The 12,857-nt window shown below is 27.2% G+C and overlaps 1 protein-coding gene across 1 annotated transcript in view; it reads right to left on the bottom strand.

Annotated features, from left to right (window-relative positions):
- Positions 1–12,166, bottom strand: part of LOC107455455 (HECT, UBA and WWE domain containing E3 ubiquitin protein ligase 1) — a gene marked incomplete in the record, with an annotated part of 276,027 nt that extends 263,861 nt beyond the window's left edge. The window contains 6 exon segments of the mRNA XM_071187934.1: positions 1,836–1,909; positions 1,999–2,085; positions 2,512–2,631; positions 2,712–2,810; positions 4,866–4,957; positions 11,884–12,166. Of these exon segments, the coding sequence (XP_071044035.1) occupies positions 1,836–1,909; positions 1,999–2,085; positions 2,512–2,631; positions 2,712–2,810; positions 4,866–4,910 (425 nt within the window).
- Positions 12,167–12,857: the final 691 nt, after the last annotated feature.

Genomic DNA, 12,857 nt, shown 5'->3' with positions numbered 1-12,857 from the left:
AAAAGGGTATCTCTATGCCTTAGAAAAAAACATGAAAAATGTTATTAAATACATTTGAAATAGGCATCTCTTCAAGGTGGAAAAATAAGCAGTTAAGGTCACTAATAACACAGGTTCGCAATAAAAAATATGTAGTTAAAGAGTTTTCTTTTTTTTTTGTTCTTTTACAGTTTTTAATGCAGATTGATTACTCCTAAAGTAATGAAAATGAGTCATTATGTATAATATCAGATAATCACAAATAGTAATCTATTTTTTTATGAATTTAGCATGTCTTAGACCAAAAAAAAATATTTATCTGAGTTCAACAAATTAATGGACTTAAAATAGTTAATAAATAAACGACAGAACTAAAAAAAAAAAAAAATTGTTTTTGGATCAGTGAATTACCTATCAAACATGATCAGTAAATATATTACAATGAATCTATAAAGCAACTTTATTTCACTTAATCAAGAGAAAGATTATACAATTTTCATGTATACTCTTTCTTTTTATGTAGACTAGAGTATATTTTAGAGTCAATGTTCAACTCCATAGGCCTGTAATGTTGAACACACACCAAAAGAAAAAGGAACCTCTAGATCAAGCATTGGCGCAAACTAGAATTCGTAGAGAACTTTTTAATGAAACTATCCTGCTTTTGTATCACATGGAAAGGAAAACAAAGGTTCACTTAAGAGATCATTTTCTATTTTCCTTTTTAAAAAAATCATGGCCTATAATATTTCAAAACAATCTAATTGATATAATTCCCCACTGTATTCATAATTTAATCAGTTTCATTTTTTTAATGAATATTAGTTTTTAATGGATTTTATTTTTTTAAAAAAGCCACTTTTATAATTGCTGCTAATGGCCACTAGCTGGTAAAAAAATAAAATTCTAATTTTGCGCTAACAATTTAGTAATTTAGACCGAAGTCAGTCATTTGGAATTTTCTTAGAGTCATGTATTCTCGAAGTTAAGCAGAGTTTCACTCTTACAAACCTACAAAAAAAAACTCATAGCATGTGAAGAATTCTCTCAGGAAAAAAAAATTATGCTTAAAAGGGAAAAATAAACATGTTAATAGGATTTTGCAAAAGTTTTGAAATTTAAATTTGAGATTTGCGGGACTCCTCGAAAAATATTGAATGTCCGCAAATCAACGGTATTGAAATTCGCAGAACTCTGCTAATGAAATCAGCAGAAGAAACCATGCGACTGCAAATAAGTATAAATATTTAAAAATATCCTAAAGAAATCCTTACAAATATTTGTCCCTATTTATTTTGCAAAAATGTTTTATATATTTACTTTCATAAATAATTATACCATGTTCCTAAAAGAATATAATTTCAAAAAAATTTATTTGTATCAATTCTCCTTTTAATTACTACATTATAAAATATATTTATTTATACTTATTTATTTACATAATACAAAATACTTTTTTAACATAGAAAGTAATCTTTTTAAATACAAAACTATTTCAAAACATTTGTTTATCTTAGCCCTTTCATAAATACTAAAAACCTATTACCAAAAATCAAAAGCCTAAAAAAAATTCTACTTTTCTGATATTTTTTAGAAAATAAACGGAACCTGCTTTAAAACCAATTGTGCTGTTTACCTGGTATGAAAGTTCAATTAAAAAGGGCAACATCCAAGAGCAAAAGAAATTATTTTTTTAATAACTTATATAATAAAAAATTAGAACAAGTGCTTTAAACTTTTTTACTTTTTACTCACAAAAAAATGAGCACTAAAACAAAATTAAAATAATCAATCTAGAAACATAAAGTGTGATATATTTAATTCTAAATAATGACTAAAAAATTCACCAATATTACCTGAACACATATAGTAGATTAAGAACAGCAAGAACAACATTCATATCACTGGATGACAAAAGTGTTGTTAGATGCTGAAATAATTTAGAAATTAATTTAATAACCATCAAAAATATCAGTCATTGTTGATAATTATCTTATCACATATGTCAGAAAAAATTACCTCCATGGAGTTGTAAAAATGACGAGAAAAACTATGCTCTATCAGTAATGCTGTGAATTGAAGAACACAGAGCAAAAGTTGTTTTTGCTAAAAGAAAAAAGAAGCATTGACGATTAAAAACTACAAAATGTAAAACAAAAGTACATTTTACACAAGATTTTTATTCTAAAAAAGTAGTTGCAAAAATATTTCCGGAAGAGTACACATCAGACATTGACATCTCCTGTCGAAATAACATCTTAAATGTTTAATAGATATATATTTAATTGGTAGTGCACTACTCTACTAAAATATAAAATGTCTATGTTAAACTCTTAAATGCTGCAACTTGTAATGCTGTAAGTTTTGAAGTTGACAGTAATTATGCAAAAACTTTATCCTCATCTTACTTGGAATAAAGATCAATTCACAAATTTTGACCCAAAGTAAAAACAAATTAAAGAGTTGAACAGCTTTCTTAATTTAACAATAAATTCATATTTTTGAAGAAAAAAAATATATTAGAAAACTTACTTTTTCATTAAGAGGATCATCACAAGGGAGACACCATTGATTTTCCTTTTCCTTATTGCATGCCATTTCTAATATATGATCAAAAGCATCCAATGCATCAATCCAGTGATACAATTCACACTAAAATTACACAAGAAATTATTTAAGAAAAGAATGACTATACATGAAGTAAAATATATATAGGTTTAAAAAAGTCTTACCTTCCCACAGTTCCATGTTTTAATTTTAGATAATTCTTCCAAAAGCTCATTGTGATTGCAAGATTTCAACTTTTCAATGAGTGCCTTGCAATCTGGAGGCTAAAGAATTTGAAAGAAAAATATTTGAAAGAAAAATAAATACAATTAGAAATAGTAACTTAATTATTTATTTACTTTGATAAAAGCTGTTTGAAAATCAAAAACTGTAGGACTAAAAAGTATAAATTTTATTTCGAACAAACATTATTAAAAATGAAATGATTTGGGTTAATTATAACTATTTGTTTTTTAAATTTTACAATTAAAATCTGCTTGGCAATCCAGTCAGAAGACTACAAAAAAAATCATTGTTGAAAGTTAAGAGTTAAACACATAAATAGAAAATATTTTGAGAAAAAGAATAATTATACTAAATTGGGCATTAATTAAACTAGATTGCAATTATCAGTTATTCTACTAGACTTTGTAAACTACAGGTCCTTAGGGCACAGGATTTTCATAAAAATTTTCAGTTTCAGGATATAGTACATAATAAGTTAATGTTTTATGATTAAGAAAAAGAAATGTGGCTAAGAATTTATTCAATAACAGTATAACACAGAATCAAATCAAAGGGTTGGTTAATAAAAAACCAAAAAAGAAAAAAACTTTTTTGGGGGGAGGGGGGTTTAAACTAGGTTTTAGGTTTAAACAGTTTGTTTTTTTAAGTATATCTAATATTTTACGCCTTTAATTTTAATTAAGGCATACCAAAATATTTCAGATGTTAAGCACTTAACATTCAAATTTTATTTTAGTATAGAGAGTGAGTCCTCCCTTTTCTTGTCTGTAATATAGAAATGAAATACTTATTTAAATACTTGAAAATAATGGAATGATGAAAAGGTACAAAAACATGGGTTGCATATAAAATATGTGCATAATAAATAAAGTGTATTGTAAACTTTTTTTTTCATTTGTTTTAACATAAAAGAGCTTTAAGTTTAATAATATCAGAGTTGTAAATGTCCTAAAATTTCTGAATTTAGAAACGACAAATTTCTAAAATTTCTTCTTTAAAAAAAAATAATAATAATAATTTTTCCTTTTTGTCCCGACATTTCTGATTTGTGCGCGTTCAAAACATTCCATTTTCTACCAAAACTAATGCAGTTTTTAAAATAATTGGTTTGACTAACAAAAAGATTTGGATTTTTGATCTAATATTGTTTTGTTTTAATTAATAGTTAAATCAGAAAATTACTTTTGAATAGAAATACTAAGAAGAATAATCAATGTGTTTTCATTTTAAAATTATTGAAACCCAACTTTAAAATATTTAATTAAAGAAGTCATTGTTACCAACTTTACTGCTAATTTTAACTATGGTTTAAACCAGCCAACTCTAATTAAAACCAAAATTTCTATATCAAGTGCTTTTTGTTAAGAGATTAAAATCAAGTGATCTTTTCTAATAATAAGACCTGTATTCTTCTTGATACATACTAATTTATAATGCTGATTCAATATATTATTCATTAAATGTGGTAGGATAAAGCAATCATCACCGAAATATGCATGTTACTTGAAAGTAAAAGAATTTTAAAATGAGCTGTAATCTTCAAAAATTACAAAATTCTATTTTAAATAAAGTAAAGTTGTGCTTCAAATGTTGCTTTAAAAATTAATATAAAATGAGAGAAAGAAAGGGGAACACATGTGTTCCAGATAGAAAAATAATAATAAGAAGAAGAAATGATCTGAGATGATTCTCTTTTTTTATCCATCTATTAAATAAGGAGATTCATAAGGTTTCACCTATTAATAGACAAAACAAAGAATTTCCAAATATGAAAAAGTTAGATCTGAAAACAAGTTTATAATTAGAACCGATAGAAAAGTTACATCAAGAAATGTAATTTAATGGTCAGAATTATTTAACTGAACAATAAACTGTTTAAAAGAAAATTGCTTTCATTTTGGTGGAAAGAAACCCAGTTCTTCCAGGACGTTTTTTTATCTTTATTTCACAGTTGAAGAAATTTACCATTCCTGCTATTCACTTATATGAGCTTAAAATTTGTATCAAAATATGGGTTTCAAAACTGAATAAAATATTATTTACAAAGAGAAGTTGAATGAAAAGGAGAAAAACTGGAAGCTTAATTTACTCACCACTTCAGATGAACTCTTCTTTAACTTAGTCCTATCGATTTTCATTCTTTACAGTTAAATAGGGCTTCCACAAATCAAGAAACATTCATTTTCTGTAAACAGAAGACATACCATGAAATATAATAACTTAAGTGAAACAATCCTGATAATGGGTAATTTCCACATTACATCTACCAATAAAAAAGCAAATTTTAATCAACAACTCAGATCTCTCATTTATTTTTGAGCATGTTTCTGATATGAATATGGTTTTAATATGAAAAATATCAAGTTTAAGCTCAGTTAATTCAGTTCAGTAATTTTTTTAAAAGAATTAAAAGATTGTATTTGACTTTGACTTTATTTTAGCTATGGCAATGCCAAATTTAAAGATGCTATTTTTAGAGAAATTTCTGAAATTCAAAAATTTCTGAATTTTCATTCAATTCACTCAAAACAAATTTCATGTGTGTCACAATAATATTGCATGAAAAATATCTGCATTTAAAACACAAAATAAATAAGAATTGTGTAAATTCCTAGTGTTAACTATAAAAATAATCAAAATTCTGCATGGATAGACTATAGAAACAGCAAAAATCGATTGCACCAAAAGAAGATTATCCAAATGCATAATTCAAGTTTTGTGTGTTCTAATAGAAGAATATTATATTATATTCATTATTATTATATTCATCAGAATATTAAAAACTACACAAAAATCAACAACAATTAGGGCTCCATCAAATGCATTATTAAGTGATTACTCAATTTAAATTTCATGTGTCTTAGTATCAGATAAAAAAAATCCTGATTTTATTAACTTGATTTGATTTTATTTTAGGCAAATAAAAAAAGGAAGGGAATTATACCACATTGATTTTATAAAATTTTCGTAATAAACTTTATTAAGTAACAAAATCTTCCTTGGTAGAATGTGTCATACTGTCAGAAAACGATAAAAATATATATTTGTCTTATCTAATCGTATTAAATTAAAATGTAAGTTTAAAATAGAATAAAAAGAACACTTTCAGAGCGAATGCTCTTTCATACATCCGCAATTTCGGAATTACTTTTAATATCGTCAATATTACAAATTTGTTTCCCCATGACATTTGAGTAATTCCAAGCCAGTCATTCAGTCTCATGCTCTTGATATTAAACCAAAGTTGCTTCTAGCTCTTACACATCAGCGTAAAAATTGAAATATAAATATTTGATTAGTGGAAGACCACGAATTAACAGTTTTTAGATTCGGAGATTTCCACGAAGTAGCGAAATAATTACATGCCTGTAATCAAACATTTCTAGAAATTGCTGACTTCCATATTAAGGCTCCACTTCAAAGGTTACATAGTATCCTGCAGTGACGTAAATTACATTCCTGCAGTGCAGAGAAGCACAGGAGGTTTGAGGATGCACTTATCAGAAAAAATAACACTATAAGTTAAATAAAAAGTATTTATTTATAAAATAGTTTTTAGTCCACTTTAATAATATCCCAACTAAACTTTGAATATAATTACTATTATAATAAATAATCATTAATAATACTGAGTTATTTTTGCTTACTAATAAGAAAATTAATTTCTGTATGGTAAGTGCTTCAATTTCTGCCTTTTCATTGCATATACAATTTCCCTTTCTTAAATTAAAATAAATTTAATGATTATAAATATCCCAATATCTCTTCACCACAGTATTTTTGTTTTATAATATAATTTAAAATTCTTTATGGTAGGGTGACCTGGGGTAATTCCTGATCAAAAAATGCAAACATCTATTTTGTGAAAAAACTATTCAAGATAGAATTTTAATATTTACTGGTAGTTTGAGGCTATATGAGATGAGTCCTATGCTACCTTCTTTTGTTTGGAAATCTAATTACAATTTAAAAGATTTTAAATTTTTAGTGATCAGGAATTATCCCTTCTCTTGATCATTTCTGGGGTAATTCCTGATCACTTCTGGGGTAATTACTGATCACCAATTTTTATAGTAAAGGGACTGTTTAAAAATAATTAAACAATGGTAATTAATAAATAAGACATCAAGATCAAACAAATAAACCAAAAAGATATGTTTAAGCAGCCAATAAAACGATTTATTTAAGAGCAAGAATAAAGATTAACGCTTTAAATTTTCCAAAAATCTTTGCAACGTGCCATACATTTTGGGCAAGCAGTGAACTCATTCTCATGTTCTGCTGGAATATAAGAAAGAGTTTCCACATGGGTTTCTTTTGCTGGATTTTTTATCTCCATTAAATGAGAGTGTAGTTTAGTAAGGTATGCAGTGTTTTCACTACAGCGCGAGAATCTCGCATATTTTTTTCTTTTTTCGCATTAAAAAATTATTACTGCGAGAAATTCGCGCATTCTATAAATCAATTTCAAAATTCGCGAATTTCTCGCATTTTGGAAGAAGCTTCGAATTACGCTATTTAGAATAAAATCCGTTTCACTTTTCTTCCTGGATCTTTCATTATTTTCAACATTTGCTCCGTTATCTAGCTTCCCTATTTACCAGTATTGTTCAGAACCTTTTCGAACAACAGAACACAACCGAACCACGGAACCCCTTTCAGAACACATTTCTCTGCAACCACGTGTTTACCGTAGGTAAGGTTTTTTCATGTAAGACGTTCAAATTTTTTATGCACTAATGTAAGATGGACAAATACCTAGTAAAGGCAAAATCTTCTATGATGATGCAGCAAGAATATTCAATGCTTTAAAAAAAAGAAGACGTTAAAAATGTATTATAATAAAAGAAATGATTTTTATTTCCAAGTCTATTTGTGTTTTTTAAGTTTTTGGAAATCTCACTTAACTTTCTGAAATCTCACCCTGTTTTTGAGAAAGGGTGAGAAATTCTCACCCATTTTTTTTCTATGATGAAAACACTGGTATGTCAACAGTTCGGGCATCAGCCCTCACACTGAAATTTTCATTTTCAATCATTAAAAGAAATTCACCAATTTTGCTTTCTAGAAGCTTAGTATTATTTTCAGATTTATAATTTCTCACCATACTTATATTAGGCTAATTTATAAACTTAAAAATTATTCTAACAATGTACACACATAGAATTAAGATGGAAGAAAGGTAAGACAAACCAGAAATGGTGCAAATCAGAACACATTTGTCTTGCTTACAGTTGAAAACAAATTTTGTGATTGCAGCTAAAATATATTTTATATTTGTTCTACTTATTAAATTTGAACTGTCATTTAAGAAAAGACAATTAGCTATTTTTAATACTATTTATAAAAAGAAATGACAATGATCAGGAATTACCCCAGTGATCAATAATTACCCCATCTGTAGGGGGCAACATTTGATATAGTTTCCTGTAATCAATTATAATGTTTACAATAGATGTGAAACAATTAAACAAAAGCTTACACTATTTTCATATCAAAGAAAAGGAAAGTAACTCAAAATATTTATTATTAAGAGAAGGAGGGGGATCTTTGCAGAAATGTGCACAATTTGAAATCCATCTTTGAAATGGAAAATGCAGAAAGCATTTTAAAAGATACTTATTTTGTTAAATTAAACAAAAAACTATTATTAAGTAAATGTACTTATACTTTAGTAAAGTGTACAAACTTTCTTGTCCATGTCTCAAATTTTAAGAAAAATAATTTTTTTTAAATAAAACTTAGGTGATCATTATTTACCCCAGAAACAGAGTGATCGTGAATTACCCCGGGTCACCCTAAGTGTAAAATTAGGAGCAGCTATAAATCTTGTAGGGATATTTCTAAGTCCATGAACATTATTGATATCAGGAACGTTTCTTTCTCTCAGCTACATGAGAGAAGCAATCTCCTTAAAAAAATTCTGCAAGAAAAATTTTTGCAAAACATTTGCTACAGTAAAACTTGGGATGAAAAGTAAATCAAAATTTTTCGTGTCTTAAATACGCAGCTTAACATCAATCAAAAGAATGGTTTCAAGTTTCAGTGTTATTCATAGAAAACTGAAAAAATGAACTCTGAGTACAGAGGGCTTTAAAACTTTTTGTTTTTCCTGCAACCACATAGTTCAGTCCAAGCAAATTTAAATTGGTGGAAACTTGGAAACTAAGCGATTCAAAATTCATTACTCAACTGAGGATTCCAAATTATTGTAAGATATATTTAAATATAAAATAGTAATATATTTAAATATGTTGTTTTATGTATTGCAGTAGTAAAAATATATTTGAAACATCAAAATTTTATAAATGATGTGGAAATAGCTGCAACTGTTACTGTTATTACAGCAAAAAGAAACTATCGGAAAATTACGTTGATTTAAAATGGCATAGTGCCGAATATAGCCCATCAAAAGCGATTACCAAATTTGAAATTCTGATATTGCAATGACATCTTACTAAAAAATAGGAACTTTAAAAACTTTGTCGAAATTATTAAAAAAGTGCTAGGTACGAGTATTTGTCTAAAAAAAATATATATGTGGATTTATGACTGAATCGTTACGAATTGAGCATGTTAAAAAGTGATTACTCAAATTCAATTTCCAAGATGCGTAATAACTTCAATAAAAAGTATCGTTTGAAAAAGCAGAGATGGGACAGAAATTATAAATAATTTTCAAGAGAATGATCAGCAAACAGCACGGATTTACAAAGGAATTGTAGCAAAATGTTAGTCAAAAGGTGATTAATACTCGAACTCAAAATTCACAATTCTTAATAAAATCATAATTAAAAACCAGAAGTTTTAAAAACTACGTAGAGAAGGTTGGAAAAATTATAAATAACAAACGTAAAGACAATCAGAAAATGCCAGGAGAAATGGAAAAACCAGACTGTAAGAGCTTACTAGCAATGTTTGATACTGCATTTTTCTGTAACTACCATTTGATCTTTTAAAGTAGCAATTTGCCAATTACTAGCATACAAAATCAAAACCTGCCATGGGCCAATTCACCGCTGTTAGTTTTGAGTCTTGACATGTTTTTTAAATAAAAATATAAGTAAAGAAGAACTTAAAAACATTCAAAATGAAAACTAAGCAATAACTGTTCTGTTGTCCGTCAAGTACCATAATTATATTTAAAAAAAAAAAAAAACATGCTTACTTGTGCTGAGTAAGTATTTACTATAATTTGATGAGATTTTACGAAATAACAATGCAATTATTTTTTGATGTGCTAAATTCCCCATCATAAATATAAATGTTATTTTATTATTGTTTTTGGGCCATTTATACAAGATTTTTCAAATTCTAAGATTTATAATAAGAAGTTAATACAACACAAATTTGAAATTAGTATATGATTAATCTCAGATGCATCTTTTTCATATCGTTTATTCAAGTTTTTTTTTAAAAGTTGAAATTTTATATTTGAGTAATCACTTACTAGTGTGCTAAATTTGCACTTATTTCAAATTAAATTCAAATAGTTTTTTATAGTTAAAAAAACACAATTTTGAACATTCAGATATTTTTAATGTTATAACTAGGGATGTAAATTAAGAAAATTTAATAACTGGTCCAAATGACCAATAGCCAAAAGATTTTACTAGTCTACATTAAAATAGGTTAATTAAATACAAAATTATACCACAGAAAATGTGTAATTTCCACAATTATGATGAAATATGTCAGTTTGAAAAAAAGCATGAATTTTTAAAAAAAAAAAAAACACCATATTATCTATCTACATTACTTTCTGCTGTGGGAAATCAATGTTTTACTGTGGTTCGAATCAAATTTTAGTGGCATCAAAACAGTGGACCACTGTTAATTTCAACGATTTGCGATTTTTGAATTTCAGTTCATTTTTTTGCAGAGCAAGCAGCATGATCGCCAATTCCATTATAACACTGATTCATTTTTAAATCTAATTTTATCAATTACCACATAACTATTTTTAATAAGATTTTACAAATTTGGTTTTTTTTATCTCAAATATTTAAAAATATTATGGCAAATATCAAAATCTTACTTTTCGACACACTTGATTTGTGCTTATACTAACCTAAACTTACATTGTTTTGTTAGTTTTTTTAGCCCCTGCTACATGATTTTTCTAACTTCATTTCCATAAAATTTTTCTTGCCTTAGCATTAATATTTATTTTGAGTAATTCTCTTTAAATAATATAAGTCATGAGTTTCTCTTAAGTTACTTTCTAGCTGCTTTTAATTTTAAAAAAAAGGGTAGCCTCAATTTTCCTAACTAATAGTCACCATTGGAGCGCACACACACTAGACAATAAGCTGCCAAAACAGGTGTTGCAGCAATTGTGAGTTTAACAGTCTTAATTTTTGATTAATGAATCAGTGTGTAACATGAATAATCAAAATGCTCAGTTTTTTATATCTTATATAAGAAAATTGGAATAAATATTATTTTATGATTACCAGTTAAATATTACAAAATGCATAAAACTTTATATTTTCAACCGAAATTCGATAGTTTTGAAAGTATAATTTCATCCTTAATAGTAAATATTAAGTTCAGCTACTTAATAAGAAATAAATAATCTCAAATAAAACTGTGTAAAAAGTTTACATACATAAATAACCTAAGTAAAACAACAAGCAAACCATAACTCACAAACAAAGAGTACTATTTTAAAAGCAACATAACAATCAAAACTGCTTCAACAAATAAAATTTCGAGCATCAAACTATCACAAATTTCAATGTACTCCAGTTTTACTATTGTTGTTCAATAAGCCGTTGCAACAATTTCGCGATTCTTAAGTTCAAAACAAAACCAGCACTAACTGAATAGGTAAGTTTTACTATAGAGTTACTGGAAATGAGTTTCATTTTGGGTTATGACAAAATCTCATTTTCACAAATATTTGCAAAATAAATGAGTCGCAAAAATACACTATTTAGAAAGATTAGAATTAAAAAGTTTAACACTGCGCACATACATTTTTTAGCATAAATATTTTAATATTATAATTTTCATTCTTGTAGGACAGTTCCTTTTTCATACATTTGTATTTCACCAAGACAAAAAGATATAAACAAGCTTTGTCACAGAGCAATGACAACAACTTACCAAAATTTCATTTCTAATACACATCTACGTACTACACCAACGGATGGCCACAAACGAGACGATACAAGTTGCCAACAATCTGTGGTAACTTCTAAGGCGACTGTACTTGACAGCGATCTGTTTAAACCTTTTGACTCTAAACTGTTTCACTTTTTTAACTTTATTATAGATTATATTAATTCATCGATATCTTTAATAAATAAAAAAAACTGAACTCTTAAAAATTCCATTTAATTCATTTCTTAAATCTATTGAGTCATTCCTTCACTTCACTTCGTGTTATAAAAACTTATACAATAACCATATGATAAATAGTGAAAATCTTAGCATACAAAGATGACGAACAAGGCAAGATCTTTTAAGAAAAATAGGTGCCTAAGCCTTGGTTGCCGAGAGAAAATTGCTGCACCAAGCAGACTTAATTCTGTTTTTAACATATAAAGTCTACGGCGGAGTAGAAATATGATTTTTTAACTTGTCATACTTTGAATCGGGTTTTCTTATTTAAGAATAGGAGTGATCAATCAGAGAAAAATTACTATTAATTTTTCTATCATTTCAGTCCATGAAACTGTGGGTCAATTTTTTTTGTATCCTTATTACTTTTTGTAATATTACTTTCGAGTTGTTGTAGTTGTAGTTCATTTACGTCACACGAGCTGCACAATGGGCTATTTACGACTGTCTGGGAAACTGTACTGAGGATGCCCTTACGAAAATTTAAGGTATATTTAAGGTTGATTTGAGGTATTTTTGAGGTATTAAGGTTGATTTGAGGTTGATTTGAGGTATATTTAAGGTTGCACAGAAAACAGCAATAAAAATTATGTGTACGAGGCTGTTTTATGTATACTTCAGCTTATTTTGAGGTTGTTTAAAATCAATTTCAAATCAACCAGGCCGATGAGGTGGTTTTCAAGGTATACCAGGTTGATTTTCTGACATTTGTAACAAAAGAGGTATTTTTGAGGTAT

Source organism: Parasteatoda tepidariorum, chromosome X1 (assembly GCF_043381705.1).
Source record: "Parasteatoda tepidariorum isolate YZ-2023 chromosome X1, CAS_Ptep_4.0, whole genome shotgun sequence".
NCBI classification, from domain to species: domain Eukaryota; kingdom Metazoa; phylum Arthropoda; class Arachnida; order Araneae; family Theridiidae; genus Parasteatoda; species Parasteatoda tepidariorum.
Note: the sequence above shows the minus strand (reverse complement) of the source record. Positions and strands in the feature narration are given on the sequence as shown.